The 17,953-nt window shown below is 47.3% G+C and overlaps 1 protein-coding gene across 2 annotated transcripts in view; it reads left to right on the forward strand.

The window, feature by feature from the left end:
- Positions 1–17,953, forward strand: part of LOC135388718 (uncharacterized) — a 101,608-nt gene that overhangs the window by 53,391 nt on the left and 30,264 nt on the right. For both annotated transcript variants that reach the window (XM_064618461.1, XM_064618462.1), the window contains exon 3: positions 3,638–3,818. In XM_064618461.1, the coding sequence (XP_064474531.1) occupies positions 3,638–3,818 (181 nt within the window). The remainder of the gene's footprint in view (positions 1–3,637; positions 3,819–17,953) is intronic.

Consider the following 17,953-nt stretch of genomic DNA (forward strand, 5'->3'; position numbering starts at 1 on the left):
CATTTCGGTGCACGGACATTTCGGTGCACGGACATTTCGGTGCGCGGACACTTCGGTGCACGGACATCTCGGTGCACGGACATTTCGGTGCACGGGCAACAGGGAAGAAAAAGACGAAAAGGGTGTTGGGGCTGTGTCGATAGCGCTGAAAGTGATGATTTGCGTGGTATCTCTAGCAAATAATTATTAGTGCACCGGCAAACATACATTGCAAGCATAAAGACAATTATGCTTATGCAGCAAGTTTTGCACATTCGTAAAATGTGCAAACGCGGATTCGATATTATGACGTCTAAAAGTACTAAAACAAATACGAAGGACGACACACACAGGTACCGCTACCTGTGTATCTCGTCCTTCGTCTTGGTTTTAGAGCTTTTATCCGTCATATCTTAAAAACAGGCCCAACTTGATGTTTTACGTCGATATCCTTGTTCATTTGAATATAGAGGGTGTCTTTAAAAACTGTATTTAAACCGTGTCTTTAAAAACGACAAGATGCTCTGCATGAACAAGAGAGAGAGACGTTGGAGCGCTCTCTGGTACTTTTCGTGTCTTGCGCGTTTCCTTTTTTTTTTTTTTCTTGTACCAAAAGTAAAAGTCTACGTGAGGCGCACGTCGCTGGGAAACAATTGGGATGCCCGATTAATTAATAAAGTGCGATTAAAACGTTACTGGAGGTTAGAACACGCGGCTGGAAATAACACCCAGCAAATTTCATCGCGAAGGGCGCCTCGTTTGTTTTTGTTTTTTAACCCTTGGTGAGTGGTGCTCGGTTCCCCCAATTTAAACTCCCCCGTCCCGATTCCTCCGCCACGAAACAACCGGCTCATCTCCACCGCCCCGATGCACCCGTTGTATTTCCCCCGCCTTAGTGCAGTGACCCGCAAAGGTCACAAAAGAAGAATGTCTTGGAAGTCTAAACACTTTTTCATCTCTTATTTTTAAATAGCGAGGCTAAAGCGTATCATGTCTATGTGCCGCAAAAATGCAGAATTTTGTTGTGGAACTCAATCACTGCGTTAGTGCTTGTTTTGATATGAACGCCGCTATTGGGGTAGGGTTACCACATCGCGGCGGTGAAACACTCCACGTCATTGTCATCATTTACGTTGTTGTTACAACCTCTTAATTTGCACTTCGTCCCTAAAGCGCACAATTAAAAAGATACATACGAGTCGAAGATCTATGGACTCGTAATTGCGTATAACGGGATCCGGAAAGAATGTGTCTGCAAAGAGTGTCCCCGGAAGGAAAGTCTCCGGGAAGGATGACCCCGGAGAAAATGTCCCCATAAGGAGGGCTACGGGTGAACGGTATGAAAAAATGTCCTCGGACCCCAATATAACTAAGTACTGACTACTAAGTACTGACTGCCGGTAATGAGATGAAGTACCTTTTCGGACTATGTGACCTTTGTTTTTAATAATTTATTTATTATTTACAAACCCAAAAGACCACGAAGGCCATTACATGAGTGAAAAAGAGAAGCAATACAACACAATGTCAATGCTTCTCTGAGATTATTAATCGCTTTTCATTAATTTGGTAATTCTTCAATTTTTTGCGAATGCGATGGAAATCCGCTGTTGGGTCTGCACTAAACATGTGGCGCTGTAACTACGTGAAACGACGACTAAACATGTGACGCATACACCGAAATGTCCGTGCACCGAGATGTCCGCGCACCGAAATGTCCGTGCAGCGGGATGTCCGCGCACCGAGATATCCGTGCACCGAAATATCCGCGCACCGAAATGTCCGCGCACCGAAATGTCCGCGCACCGAGATGTCCGCGCACCGAGATGTCCGCGCACCGAGATGTCCGCGCACCGAGATGTCCGCGCACCGAAATGTCCGTGCACCGAGATGTCCGTGCACCGAGATGTCCGCACCGAATTGTCCCACACCGAATTGTCGTGCACCGAGATGTCCTAGACCCACCAATGCGCTAGCTGCTGGGCTGTCGCCGACACACAGGAGCTGCGGGTCTAGGACATCTCGGTGCACGACAATTCCTGTGTGTCGGCGACAGCCCAGCAGCTAGCGCATTGGTACTACATTGGTACTGGTTGAAGGACAGCAGGTCTGCAATAACGATCTCTGGACGTCCCTGTCTACTCTTCTTTAATTGCGATAGAAAATATTCTCGAGCACATCGTTCATATTAATTTCCACTAAAGGTTACACTAGGTGCGTTCTTTTCGGCAAAAAAAGTGCTGCACCTAAATCCCCGGTTTTCTGGGTTGGAAGACCGCGAAAACCAGTTTAGTGAAAGGTGCAAAGGGACTAAACCCTTGAAAAGAATGCAATTGTGCGCCGGGGGGGGGGGGGGGGGCACTGTCGTCTGCTACGAAGCTGGGCTGTGTAGCTGTGTAGTTTTGAGTTTTCGTAGAGCGTGGAGTTTTGTTCGTACGCGCGGTCCCACATTCTTCTGGTTCTTGTGACGGTACGGTAATGGCGTGTAACGCGAGTCTGGCGGCCTTTATGGAGCTAGTTGATTCGGACTCAGAAGACGGGTGTTATGAATCGCGCATGGTTTGTGCTACAATCGAAGTTCTCGAGAGGCATGAACGCCGTAGAATTCCTCTGTATTATGAAACTGTCATGCCGAGGCACATGGAATTCGAGTACAAACGTTTGTTCCGACTGTCTTCACGCCGTGTCCAGCAACTTGCCGACATGTACGAGGCCTCCGAGTTCTACGCGTCGAGCAGGGGCCAGATTTCGAAGACCGACGTCGCAGCCATTTCACGATGTCGTCTGCTTCCACACTTTTTCACCCACGTACGGGAAGGTGCAGAGGTTTTTGAGTTCAACGTGAAACTGGGGCAGAGGGAACTACGAAAAGAACGCGGGCGGGGCAAGAGTGCGCCGAGGAGGGGACGAAAAGAATGAAAAGGTGCTGCACCCTCCGAACCGGTTTGCTGTGTGCAAGGAGGTGCAAGCGAAAAGAACGTACCTACTAAGGCCATAGCTGCCTTTGCATTATGAAATTGTTCACAAATAGACCAATCTCGCTACCGTGGCGTCGCTCATGATCATAGTCGGCCCCACCAATTATTAACATTAAGATCATGTCTTTTTCTCGCAGACCAATCATTTCGCTTCGCGAGCTTCTATAGCGCGAGTTTTGATTTCGCAACGACATTCAACCAACAGAAAAGGCTTGATGCATATCTCAATTCTGAGCCATGCGTTGCGGTTTTTTTTTCGTTTTTTTTTTTTTTTTTTTACCTGAGCACGAGCTCTCGTGCGTGCCCACAGTGTTATTGCCGTGCAGATGACGTTAAAAGTTCTCTTTCTTATCTCTCCTCCTCGTCCCTACCCGAATTTTTCCTCCTCCCATATCCTCGTGCAAATCTGTCAAGTCGGCTTTCTGCATGGTTGTCTGCTATCCCGCGAAGCCGGGCTTTCTGTGTCGTGTCCCTGAATTCTGGTCATGTCGTAACTGCTTGTGAAGAACAGAAGATTTATACTATTTGTTGAGAAGTTATGTATATATGCAGTTATTTTTGCCCCCCCCAATCCTTAAGCCTTCGTGACCGCATCTCTCTACACCATAAATGAAATTATTGTAGGCTGTTGACAACCAGTGCAACATCACTTTTGCACACCACATTGTCGGCCATTTCAGGACACGTTACAGGGTGGAAGATCCAGCTAATGCCACGACATACATCGAATTCTTTGGTGCGACCAATGCAGCATATAGTGTCGTCATCAATGGTACAACGAAAGAGACTCAGCCTTGTTCAGGGACTTTTTACACCGGAACCCACGTACTCCACTTTAAAGGCGTTAACGGACTAATAGAAGTAAGTCAACATGAATTTAAATGATGAGGTAAGTGTGGTGCTCAGTATCCGAACATAATTCTTTTATTTTCCATCATATATTTTTTCATATATATGTTCCCTATGGCATAATGGTACCAAATAGGCTCCGCCTCCCGTTTTCAACAAATCAGGGGCGAGAACGTTGTCATTCGGGATGATGGTTGGCTAGGAGCGTGCTATGTGGTGAAGTTCATTTTTAAGAGGGAGTTTTCCTGGGTTTTCCTCAGACGCTTTCAGACATATGTCGGCAGAGTTCCCTTAGAAGTCGGCCCAGGACGCAGATTCCCCCAGGGCTCCAGTCATGATGTTGCCCACCTCTGTGAGGCCGACAACGGCGAGCCCTTTCACCATCACCGCCACCACCGCCGCCACCACCACCATCATTTTTAAGAGCATACTTTTTGTAGTTTAACTACAACTACTAACTACCTCTTTAAATGGTAGTTTAACTACTAGTGTAACTACATCATAGGCATAATAGTTCAAACTACTTTGTAACTACTGGGACATAGTTGAACTACATTTTTAGCTACCTTGACGTTTTGTGCGCGGTGTCCATCCTAAAGTACACTGACGGCTTAAACAGGACGATGGGCTCTACGTGAAGCAGAACTGCTGGATAGTATTCAGGGTCCTGTGTTTTAGTCGCCTGTCCTCTTTTTTATTTTCCTCCTTTTTGCGTTTAATTACCCAGACATTTTTATTGCTCGTATGATTGCGTTTTTCTCTTTATTGACTAAAGACCGGAGGTCTAAATTAGAAATTGGTAGAATGTGCCGAGAATCAGCATTCGCATCTCTTTCAAGCGACGCATGTAGACCTTTTCTTCCACAGGGGGGCCAGAAAGCCGCCATTTTTGTAACTACCCCCAAGCGGTCGCTTTCCGCAAAATCGCCATCTTGTCGTGATCAACGTCACGGAACTATCGCCCAATCACATCTCGGCTTGGCTTGTTTTCTTTATTATGGTTTGTTTCTCCGTCTCAGCTGATCCGTGTCATCTGCTTCGGCGCTTTCGACGTCCGCTTTGACTTCGCGTGTTTGGCTATTGAATTGCGTTTGCTTGCCACACATGCCACTTCTGTGACAGGCCATGGTAGTGTGTTGTTATTCCGGTTGTGCTAATCGTTCAGAGTTTGCAAGTAAAGAATCTGGCATAACGTACCACCAGTAAGTATATACCCCTGTGCTCTCGGTTTCGATTCGTCTCATTATGTTGCCTTTGTTCTCGCGGCGGTACGTTTTAGCTTTCCCCGAGACGAGTCCTTACGATTGCAATGGATGAATGCGATCGGGAGACCGGACTGGGTGCCAACGAAGTACAGCCGAGTGTGCTCAAAACACTTCAGGAACGAGGACTTCGACAGAACGTCGTTAACACGCGTGCGCCTGCGGGAGGGTTCCGTTCCTGTCGCACATCCGTCGGTTCAAGTTCACCAGGTACGTTTCGCCATAATTATGGTCGATAGTCAATTGCATATAGCCACACTATGGGCCCAGAGCTTGGGTGCAAAGGGAATGACTGCAAGGGACATGTTAGCGGTCAAATTTGCCAAGTATTTGCTCGAGGTCAGGCCCTTTGACCACAAAATACGTTCACCAGTTCTTTTGTGTCTTTGGTGTTTAAAAGTCTGGTAAACACAATTCGTTCGTTGTCACGTCAGCAGGAGCATGACTTGCCAGCCAGACGGGAACCTAGCGGGCAAGAACCAATAGGCGTGTGCAAGCCTGAACCCGGCACACAAGAGCAAATTAACGTAAGCCTGCCTGAGCCTGACACACAGGAGGAGATTGAAGTGAGCATGGCGCCTGGATCTGACACTCAAGAGCCAATGGATGTGGGCCTGCTCGAACCAAAGACACCAGAGCGAATCCATGTGAGCACATATTTGAAAGCCTTTCAAATGTGATGCCGAACAATAGTATGCCGTTACAGGTAGACAGAACTACAAGCACACCTGTTGTGTCTGCTGTGGTAGGTGGGTCATTCCAGGCGAAATGATCCAATGGGTGCGCTCAACCCCCCATAATTTTGGTTCAAAAAATTACCACCCATTCCTTACGACAGGAAAACGCATGTGTCCGAGATTTACTCGAAAATATTTGCCCGCTCAGAATTTACGCCGGGTCAAAGTTTGCAAGAATGACGTAAACCATACCGGGAAGTAAGTAGACTAGTGGGCAGAATATTGCAGCTGGAGAGGTGTTTGTGGTGCAGAACGAGAGAGCAGGGTTCAAATAATGTGCCAAGGTTAAAATATTCCCGCTTGTTCCACATTTGACCAGTCAAACGGACCCCATTCGCCGGGCTATTTCGTCCTATTTTGGGCCTCGCTAAGGATACTTTCCAGATGAGTGAGAAATCCAAGAAAAATTTAGCATATTATGCACTTCCAATACAATAAGTTCGTTTATTTTGAAGAGTAAATTCGCAGTAGTGTTTGCTACATTTAATCTCAAAGTTCGAACTTTACTCAAGGTTCGGTGACTTCGATGCCAATTTTGAAAATGAAGCGGTCGGCGGGCAACAGTAAAAAGGTATGCAGATGATAGCTCGAAATGCAACGCAAGACATATAAAAAAACTAAAGAATTACTTTTCCATATGCGCGAGAAAATGTTTTTTATGTCGGACATGGTACATGCGGACCGTGCGGGTATACTGACGGGCGGCTCGCGTGGCCGTGCTTTGCAGAAGATGCCTGCCGGCAGGGTGACAGCTGTACCATAGTAGTTCTGAACCTTTCTTTTTGAGAATCGAAATGGTCTGTGTTGATGATGTGGCGGCCCGCGGAAGACGACGACGACGCGCCTCTGCTGCCGCGCGCTACTGCGCCTGCCAGCCAGTTCTACCGGCACCGTCCTAGCGTGAGGCCACGTCCATCTGCCCGCTGGGACATTCCATCATCGCCGGTCAGGATTCATGTAGAGGAATACCACCTCCTCTAAAATATCATTTGTAATTCCTTCTTCAGCGTTCAATTCAATCGTGGCAGTAAAACAGGGGTACGACGGTCTATGAAGTCTTGAGGGCGGTGGCTTTGCGCTCTGAGGGGCAATAGGCTGTTTTCGCCCTTCCACAGCATCAACGTGCATTCACAGATAACGTCGGCACAAATTACCGCATCGAGGTGGTACTGCACAGGCAAGCATTTACTCGTGACACTGGTAGTGATTGGCACTATGCGGCCCACTTAAGCGGCCTTCTGAGAGGCCCATGTGTATAAAGCCCCACCGGCCCACCGGGAAATTTCGCGGTGAGTCCTATGGCCAGTCTTCCCCTGCCGCTGATGCTGTGGAAACGGGCGAAAACTGCCTATTCCCCCTGTGAGCGCAGCGCCACCGCCATTACCACTTCACGGACCGTTGTGCATTTCTCTTACTGCGACGACTGAACGCCGAAGATTGAATTACAAATGATATCAACAGAGACAATTTAGGTTTTTAAAAAGGAAGGTCCAGAACTACTACGGTACAGCTGTCACCCAGCCGGCAGGCGTCTTCTACAAACCACGGCTACGAGAGCCGCCCGTCAGTATACCCGCACGGTCCGTACGGACCATGTCTGACATAAAAAAATTTTCTCGCGCTTATGGAAAAGTAATTTTTTACTTTTTCTATATGTTTTGCTTTGCATTTCGAGCTGTCATCTGCGTACCTTTTTACTGCTGCCCGTCGACCGCTTCATTTTCAAAATTCGCATCGAAATCACAGAACTTTGAACGAAGTTCAAACTTTGAGATTAAATGTAGCAAACACTACTGCGAATTGAATCTTCAAAATAAATTAACTTATGGTATTGGAAGTGGTTAATACGCTCAATTTTTTTTTTATTTCTCACTCATCTGGAAAGTGTCCTTAGCGAGGCCCAAAATAGGACGAAATAGCCCCGCGAATGGGGTCCGTTTGACTGGTCAAATGTGGAACAAGCGGGAATATTTTAACCTTGGCACATTATTTGGACCCTGCTCTCTCGTTCTGCACCACAAAAACCTGTCCAGCTGCAATATTGTGCCCACTAGTCTACTTACTTCCCGGTATGGTTTACGTCATTCTTAGAAACTTTGACCCGGCGTAAATTCTGAGCGGGCAAATATTTTCAAGTAAATCTCGGACACGTGCCTTTTCCTGTCGTAAGGAATGGGTGGTAATTTTTTGAACCAAAATTGTGGGGGGTCGAGCGCACCCATTGGATCATTTCGCCTGGAATGACCCAGGTATCATTTTTTTAGCATTAACCGCACAGTTTGTTTCACGACTAAATCTTTATGGGTTTGTGCTGCCTTCATGTTTTTATTTGTTTTATACGATACATCAATTTCTCAGTCTTGCTTACACTTAGTGGAGTGAAAGATGAACTGTATCGCATGCTAGTCCTTGAGTTGGTTAGCAAGCTTCCTATTCATTGTCAGAATTGAGCCACTTGCTCTGTGGCAGTGGTTGCCCAAACACTGGCATCCCTTTCTCTTCTACAAGTGTGTCATGGTTCGGTTTTTCAGGCTGTACAGAAGTTAGACCCAAGGTGTTATGCTCTTACTCATAATCGTGTGTAAAGAATCAACAGCTCAGGCTTCACTACTAACCCACCTACCACAACTTCAATGTGAAGCCTCAGCAGCACAAACAAATGAACCACAGATGCATTGTGCCTGTCATGCACTTACAGATTCGGTGCCTGGCTTGCATGTCACATGTATATAGTGTGCGACATTAAAAACTGATCAGATCTCTTCATGAAGAGAGCAATAATCCTAAACCGGAGAGTATCTACGTTGCACATGAGTTACAACCAGGTGCTACTTTTGATGTGATACCTGTTTGTAGCCCAAGTACCACAAAGGTAGCCTCCGGTTTCCGTTTATCAGTCTCAGCATGAGGCACTATGATCAGTTCTTAATGATGCACCCTGTATACCAGCACCCTGCAATATATCTATGGCATGACGATCACACAGAAGAGCAAAAATCATGAGAACACAGTAGGATTTAGTTCGGGCAACTATATTTGAAAAGCATTCCCAACGACCATAAAACCACATAAAACCCACTTCCTCACAGGTACCCCAAACAGATACAGATTTAAACATGCCCTACGCATGAAAAAAACACTGTTCACTTTAACGCCCATCAATCGCATTTTCCATTAAAATTTCGCACACTGGGTCACTGCTTCGAAGACTACTCCCGCACGGTGTAAACCGAGGTTGTCCGCTACCCCCTCATATCTTGGCTTTAACATGGTGTTCAATGGACCAATCCCAGCATGCGCCTGGCATTTGTCCATACTGGATCCCAGCCGCGAATAATCCTGGATCCGCCCATGCTTTCCACGATACAGCACCAAACTCCATCTACAAGTGCTGCAGGACTTTTGAATCTTTATTTGGAAGTTTTCGTTTTGTTCTGATTATCAAGGGGCCCTGAATGAAACAGTGTTTTAATGATAATGGTTCTTGCGTACACTCTCCTTCCAGTCCAGTCCCACACCAGCCAAGCCTTCCAGCAGTATCAGTTTCGACACACCAGGGCGATTTGAACAGTCGCGCACGGTATAAGCCTTCTGAAGTATTGACACTAGGGGTTTCTCTAATTCTCTCTCTACTGCAAATCAAATCTAGCCTTCCTCTTTGCCTCTGAGTATTGGGACTTTACACCGCGGTTGTGTACTTAATTTAATTTCTTTTCAGGGCTCTTCCGTTTGTCTGTTCACAAGCTTGACTCCGAACACTAGCAGGCCTGACCCCCTGGTAAGGATTGTGCTCTCAGTGGAAAGACTAGGATGTACATAACTAACGCACAGGGGTTATGATCATACTGAACATCCTGTGTGTTACATTTGTACTGCTATTTCCACGTCTTTCCAGGGCACAACCCCCAGTGGCTCAACACCAAGCACCAGCAGATGTGACCCTTTGGTAAGAATTATACTCGACGTGGAAAAGAATTGCATGTTCATAACTAATACATTAAGATTCCACTGTAGGTGCTGACTGCACCATTCAAGTATATGTTCCAGGAGCAGGCTTTCAAATACCTTATTCCATACAGTACAGGTGCATAAGGAAAAACCAATTGCAAAACCAATTAGACTTGAGCATACAGTTTAAACATATTATTACCCCTTTCACGTCTACATTTCAGTACAGTGCAGCGCCGTTAGTTGCAGCCTGTTGTATAGTTACTGGCCTGAGGAAACATTTCTCAAATTATCTGTTGCCAGCACTTATTGGTGTTAGCAATGGGTATGAGGGTAGTCTGAGTGAACTAAGAGGGGCAGTCTTTCTGACAAAACTGATCTGTCTCTGCTGCAGCGATGCTGGCAACACTTGTAACCTAATAGTTATAGTTACAAAGCTCAGAGAGTGCTCTATATCATGGAGGGAATTCCCAGCTTGGTATGCATGCTGCTGATTATTACTAACCCCAATACTTGTCACAATGAATTGTACTGTTTGAATCAATAAAGATGGATTTGATCAAGCGCAATGGCTTGGAGAAACTTCTGTGATCTGCATGGCTGACTTTTTGTCATCTACTGTGACCACTGCAATGTGGATCTCTCCTCTAGTGAGTATATGCACAGTGTGTCAAAAAAGGAGCAGTGTTGCGCTACTGTGTCTCGTGATACTAGGTCCTAATTCACAAAGATATAAGGGTGCGATTGCTTCCATTCAGTGCTAGGTAAATACGTCAAGAGTGCTCATAGTAAACAGTTAAATTCGAGACATCCAAGGTCTGTTTATCTGTACGAGTGATACGCTGAGAGCTGGCAGCTCACTATAGGCAGGCTAACTGCTGCATCAGATGTTTTTTTTTAAATTTTAGTAAACATAATGTTAGGACAGAAACTGTAGACCTTCATACTTTCTTCGAATAGCCACCATATGAGTAGGTCCTGTACCAGACTGGCAATCATGCTGTGTTGTAAAGGAACTCTGAGCAAGCAGCTCCTACATGTATCTGACCAGAAGCACAACCTGTGCATGACTGCATGGCCTTGCATGTGGCTGCCACGTACTATCTAAATTGTTCACATCTGAGTATTAATGAGGTTATTCGTACCTGTTGTCTCAGGCGACATCCTCTGAAGACACGCCAGTAAAGGCCTTCCTCAAAAAGGAAGTCAAACGTATAGGCAACCTGCATACCCTCAGCAAAAAACGAATCAAGGCCTTGCAGCAGGCACAAAGACGCATCAAGCAGAAAGTTGCAAAGCTACAGCATGTGATATCCCATCTCACATCTCAGAACATTTTACTTCAAGAACACGCAAGCTGCCTCGAAAACATTGCCGGTGCAAACAAGGACTTGCTGATGAGGCAGTCAGCAAAAAGTGAGGGGACAAGCTTGCCTCATAAGTACAGCCCAGAGTTACGAGCGTTTGCACTTACCTTACATTTCTATTCGCCACGTGCATATAACTATGTAAGGCAGGTCTTTGACACGTGTCTACCCCACCCACGTACGATACCAGTGGTACCAGTCAGTCGAAGGTGAGCCAGGGTACTCAAAAGAAGCGCTGTTAGCCCTGCAGATGCGTGTTACGGACAACAACCAGAAAGCACTGTCAACTGTATGCAGTCTTATGGTTGATGAGATGGCGATTAGGAGGCATGTCGAGTGGGATGGGAAAAGGACTTATGGCTTCGCCACCGTTGGGCCAACCTCGGAGGATTCTTGTGCTGTAGCAAAGCAGGCATTTGTCATCCTTCTTGTTTCGTTACATGAGCAGTGGAAACTGCCGATAGGATACTTCCTTGTAGATGGAATAACTGGCGAGCAAAGAAGTAACCTTGTTCTTGAAGGCTTGTCTCTTGTGCACAATGTTGGAGTGAAGGTTGTATCTGTTACCTGCGACGGTGCTGCAGCAAACTTGTCAATGTTGCAGAACTTAGGATGCTCGCTGCAGTTTGAAAATCTAAGAACCAGCTTTCCCCATCCTGACACAGCCGAGCCCATAAGCGTATTTCTTGACGCTTGCCACATGCTGAAGTTAATACGAAATGCATTTTCTCACTTCAAGTCCTTCATTGATGAAGATGGCAAGGAAATATCATGGGACTACATAGAGGCACTCCACTCACTTCAACAGAAAGAGGGGCTCCATGCCGCAAATAAACTAAGGAGGGCGCATGTTCAGTGGCAGCGGCAGCCCATGAAAGTCAGTCTTGCTGCAGAGCTTTTAAGCATGAGCATTGCAGATGCCATACATGAGTGTCGTGATCTAGGTGTAGCAGGGTTTGAGGACTCGGAGGCAACTGAGAGGTTCCTGAGAGTTATCAATAATGTGTTCGATGTGTTGAACTCCGTCAATATGCACCAGAAGTCATGGAAGAGGCCGCCCCGTCCGGAAAACATCGAAAGGGCACGCACAATGTTTCAAATAGCCACAACATACATTTGAAGTCTACGGAGGAGCAACTCTGGGCCACTTCTTGTGCAGACTAACCGGAAAACTGGGTTTCTTGGTTTCATCACATGCTGCAAAAGTGCCATCGAGCTCTGTGAGTTTCTCCACTCTAAGAACCTTGTGACATACTTCCCAACACATCGCGTCAGTCAAGATCATCTGGAACTGTTCTTTGGTTTAATACGTTCGCACGGAGGATACAACAATAATCCCACTGCAAGGTAGTTTGCAGCAGCATACAAAAGATTGATCATTAACACCGAAGTGGAAGCCTCTCAAAAAGGAAATTGTTTACCACTCGAAAATGTCTCCATACTGCACGTCAGCAGCGCTAGACTGCCCCTATCGGAAGACGTAATTAACTGGACATCAAGAGGAAGAAGCATACCTGCAGAAGAAATGACTGTACAGGAGGATCTACGTGAGCATAACTACTTCTCAGACCCAACGGAGCCATCAACTTTTGGTGAAAGAGTGATAGTGTACATTGCAGGACGTATAGTGTGCTACCTATGCGAGTATCTGAAATGTGACATCTGCATCTCCCACCTGACAGTCCGTACACCTTCCCTCTACTATTCACTAATACAACAAAAGGATTACTTTCACAGACTTCCCTATCCATCTGATGATGTGATCACCATTTGCAGGAAATCTGAGAAGCTGCTGCGTGCAGCTCTTTTCCAGGAGGGCATATCATCGGCAACACTTCTGCAAAGGTTAATCTTACAAGTGCTGGAGTCTATGATGGACAGGGGTGTGTTCAGCTCCATACGTAATGACCACATGCTCGAGCAGACGTCACTTGAAAATCACTACTTTCATCTAATACGATCTATTGCTCACAAATACTTAAGCATACGCATTCATCACGCTTGCAGACTACGTACAGAAGAGATGCACAAGATTAGATGCCGGCAAATGTACACTAAGCTTACCCAGTTCAAAGGACAATAGTTGCCTTAGGAGCCAAAGTACATGCCACTGTGATTTGTTATTATATTTGCCCTAATACGTTGTTGTTCCCAATGATAAATGTGTACTAATTGGGCCATAATACTGTCATCTGCATTCATATTCCAATACTATACCCAGACGTTGCCCCAGTCCTGAAGCAGTGTCAGCAAAAAGGATTTCTCAGCACGACAGGAGAGAGCAGCCCTACAGCTATAATTACAGGAAAAAAGCAAGTACTGCAGCTGATAGACTGGAACAAACGCTGGCAGGCTGCTTGAGGAATGATTGTGTGTGCGCATGAAAGTGAGATTTCGGTGCCTGATGCTGAAAATTGCTACAAGCTTTGTTGCTTTCGGGGTGATTTGGAGGTAAAAATTTTCGAGCACAGTGAGAATGCAATTTATTGCTTAGAACGTTTTGTCAGTTGCAAAAATGCAGAAGTCACACTGCCTCCTTCCTTTGGTTGTATATTCAGCCCGGCTTTTGCAAGCAAAACAAAGCAGTCTGTTGAGAAATCAGCTTTACAGGCACAGTATGAGGTGACAGAAATCAGCAGACCTAGCGTGAAACAATGCGCGCAGGCTGCATTTCAGGTACTACGGTAATTCTTCAAATGTATTATCAGTGATTGTGCCTTATAAATAATGTGAGGTGAATGGAGGAATTACAGTTTTACCCAACAAGTAAAGTGGCACAAGTAACAAGCTCTCCTACAGCATTATTTCGTTTTTCAGACACCCCACTGTCTTCTAATTGTATTACACTTGGAGACCTACTTTTCTACTACAACGCGACAGTAATAACCAAGGCTGGATGATCTTATAAAATGAAACGGACGAAAACAAACGAACGGCGTTACAATGTTTACATCGACCCAGGTCGCGGTTCATGGGCGCCGCCATGTTTATGGTCACGTGTGAACACGACAAGATGGTGCCCACTGGCACGCTCTCGTGTATGGGCGATTGCATTGAAGGGCCGCCCTGTGTTTTCTCCAGCTAAAAAAGAAAGCGTGCACGCGGTGAGCGAAGCGGTGAGCGGGCATCCCACAAGATAGCGCTCCAACAGAACGGAAGCCGGGTTATCTCTCGGAAATCTAAGTACTCTAGTTCTGGAGTACCAAAAAGCTCAAACGTCCACCTTGCTAAAATACATTTCTTGTATAACGAGCCATGGCCAACGGACTTCTTCCATGGCAGGCAAGTATTTGTTCGCACCTGTCAGGGGGACACGGAGCATGCCTCGATGACTCATGGAGTCCCACAGGGGAGCATGTTGAGTCCAATTCTGTTTAACACGGCCATGGCGGGTCTTCAAGGATGCATTGGAAAGAAACTGTCTATTTCGATCTACGCGGATAACATATGCATTTGGACCAGCGGCAAATCCCGACCGACCATCCAGCGGCGCCTGCAACACGCTTTGAACGCTATTGAGCACTACCTTGCAACGGCCGACGTGGACATCTCGACTGAAAAATCCGTGGCACTCCCGTTTACAAGAATGAACATGCATCCCTTCTCTCTTTCAGTGGCTGGTGTACAGCTGAGGAGTGCATCTTTTCATCGTTTCCTCGGTGACACGTTAGACGCCAGGCTGTCCTGGGTTAAGCACACAGCGAGCTTGGAAGCCAAGGTCCACCGGTGGATTTCGGTGATCAGGCATCTAGCAGGCATGAAGTGGTGCCACTGCTTCACTTTTGGCCGTCCACCGGGCTTTGGTTCGCAGGTCACCTGCATACAACTTGCCTGTGTTGAATTGTCTTCCACATTCTTCAATAAGCTTCAATGCCTCCTGGGACGAAGTCTTCGAGAGTGCCTGGGAGTCCCTCGAGCGGCAGAGACCCATATGGTCAATGCTGAGGCGAAGGAAGCCCCGCTTGAAGTTCTGTTCTTCGCTAGAGGGACACGTGTCGGCAGTACCTCCGCCTTCTTGCTCACCATCGGCGGCACCCGCCAGTTATGAAGCTCCGGAGACGCAAGCACTGCAGCGTGCATCCATGTGTGCCTCAAATGAAGACTAGTATACCTGGCTTTGTGGTCACACCTACAGCTCCAAGCACTCCGCTTTGGACTTGTCCGGCACCCGGCATCTCCCTGTCGGTGCCTGGGCTAACAAGGAAGAAAGGCGACGCTGCAGCATGCATGACGCAGCAGCTCACTCTAGGTATGATGAGCTCATGTTATGAGACTTCCACGGCAGTATTCACGGACGGCTCTACCACGAGAGGAAATTCGTCGTCCGCCTATTTCATTCCCTCCGAGTCAATTTCAGATGGCCATCATCTCTCACATAAAGCATCGTCAACATGCGCTGAGCTTTGTGCTATTCTTTTCGCCTTGTGGAAAATTACTGACAGCCCCGTTTGCTCCTGGGTCGTTTCTTCGGATTCCAGACCTGCATTGCAGCGTGTGGCAACTATGGGACTTCGCGGCTCCCTCAGTCCTGTGCTCATTGAAATTCTGCAAGTATATAAGAAAGCAAGCGCACAGATGCCACTCTATCGTCTTCCAGTGGATCCCGGGTCATGTGGGCATGAGTGGAAACGAGGACGCAGGTCGAACAGCCTCAGGCGCACTTTCAATGGCTCTCTGGCCCCAAGATGCACTCTCAATGGCAACCCCGTATGAGACCTAGTGTGGCTTTTATACGGGCTTTCAAACATCTCCGTCGGTGTTGGTGCATCCAGCCTCTGATCCATGCGTGGTGTGCGCGGCGACTTCCTTCACATCCTCCTGGTATGCGGACAGCACGATCGCGAGCGCGCCCTCATGGAAACTGCTGTGCAACGCGTCGATCAACGCCTGTTCGACTTAGCCACGACTTGGCCTACGAGTTGTTGCTGAGTTCATCTCCAGCACTGGACTAGTGAACGAACTCTTTGAACCCCCCAGGACACCTTTCCAGCATCATCTCTCATCCCTTCCACAAGAGCAATGTGGCAGTGTACCGCCATAACGGCGGCGAATGACCCACCACATCATCATCCCATTTATGTGTGTGTTTGTTAAACACCGAGTATATGCACTCGAGCATTTTCTGTATTTCAAGGCCTTGAATTTTGAGATCAGGAGTTTCGCAACCGGGAATATCGATGCCCTCCCAAACAATCATACCCTATGAGTAACAACCACGTGCTGTATAACCCAGCCTCCACTGTTGCAAGACAATTACTATTCCAGTTGAATAAAAAAACACGCACTCTAGGATGCAGACACGGGTGCGCTGTGCACGTTTTGAACGTGCTTCAAATTTCTGATCCAATCGTCTGTCTAGGTTGTAATCCTCCAGTATGACACAGAGATAACACTGGGAAATTTTCCTAAACTAGTATACTCTTAACGTAAAGTGTTGAAAACTCGGTTCCAAGCAGATGAAGACCAACGGCCGTGTGTAGCAGACGACAAAGCCGCGCGCGGCTGGCCGGCCTCGTGTTGATCCGCGGTTGACGCTTCCGGAATCGCGGACGCTGGGCGAAAGGCATGGACAGACCGCCGGCGGACGCTCAGGGACAATTCTTACTTGGCGACGCCACGCGACGTCGTGAGCGGGCGGCGGACGAAGAGGCGCATTTCCGCCGCCCCGTCAGAGCGCATGAGTTTCATGTTCCAACAACGGTGTCATTCCGTCGTCGAAAGCAGACGAAAAATCAGGAGGCGTGGCCTTTATGTGTCACCTAATTGGTCGTCAACACGGGGGTGACACAAACCCGCCATTGTCGTAACTACCCTCAAGAGGGTGCTTTTGACAAAACTGCCATCTTGTACAGGTCGCACGTCATAGAAAACGTCATTTTGAGGTCATGTGACTTTGTTTACATTCCGTTCTGCCGCTTACCGACATCTTTCTGTCGTCATAATGCCAAGAGATGAACGTATTTTGCCAGCGCAAACTATGTGGTGCTTCTTCCGCAACATGGTAGCCCATTTCCCCTTAGCTTAAACATCGCATCGGCTCAGCGAGTCTTAACGCGCGATCGTCATCACATATTTGAAAATCGTCAACAGTACGAGGCCTCTTGTGCAAAACTGCGCGTTTTACTGCGAGATTATCGTATAAAAATAATCACCGTGGTCGAAAGACATTCAAAACGTCGCGCAGAAACAACAACCGCATTGTTTACAAACGGTTTGGCCGCCGATCACGGGCGCCGCCAACTTTAAGGTCACGCGTGCCTTGGCGTTTGCTGTGACGTGCGACCAGGACCTGTCCAGGATGCATTGCGTTCGCCCAGCACGCTTTCGTCTACGGAGCAATACATTGGATGCCACCCCTGTGATCGCCAGTGTTTCGTTCTCGGCAGCTCTCGCCGACGTCTTGAAAGAAGTGCGACATGCCATTCTTTCTTTTTTTTTTACTCGACATCTCTCCTCTCCCAACGCCGTAAATGAGCGTCTATTTCCGCCGCCCGCTCACGACGTTGCGTCGGGCGTCGCCAAGTGAGAACTGGGCCTCACATTTTTGACGCCTCGCGCAGGGCGTTCGACGCTGAGCGAAGTTCGCAGCTTTTTCTCTGCGCATTCGCCCCATGGCGGTTGTTCTTTAGTCGTCGCCATGCAACATTCCAAAACTGTGGGAAGCTGTTGTAACGCTCACCGGATGAATTTACTGACGTCCGGCATACATTATTATAGGATACACGCCTGTAAACTGTTTAAAGACAGAAAAGCCTCGAACACCGTCACACACGCGTTACATGTCATGCCGCCATCTTACATTTTCTCTCTCTCTTCCCCCAGTCTCTTCCTCA

This window comes from Ornithodoros turicata, chromosome 3 (assembly GCF_037126465.1).
Source record: "Ornithodoros turicata isolate Travis chromosome 3, ASM3712646v1, whole genome shotgun sequence".
In the NCBI taxonomy this organism is placed as follows: Eukaryota; Metazoa; Arthropoda; class Arachnida; order Ixodida; family Argasidae; genus Ornithodoros; species Ornithodoros turicata.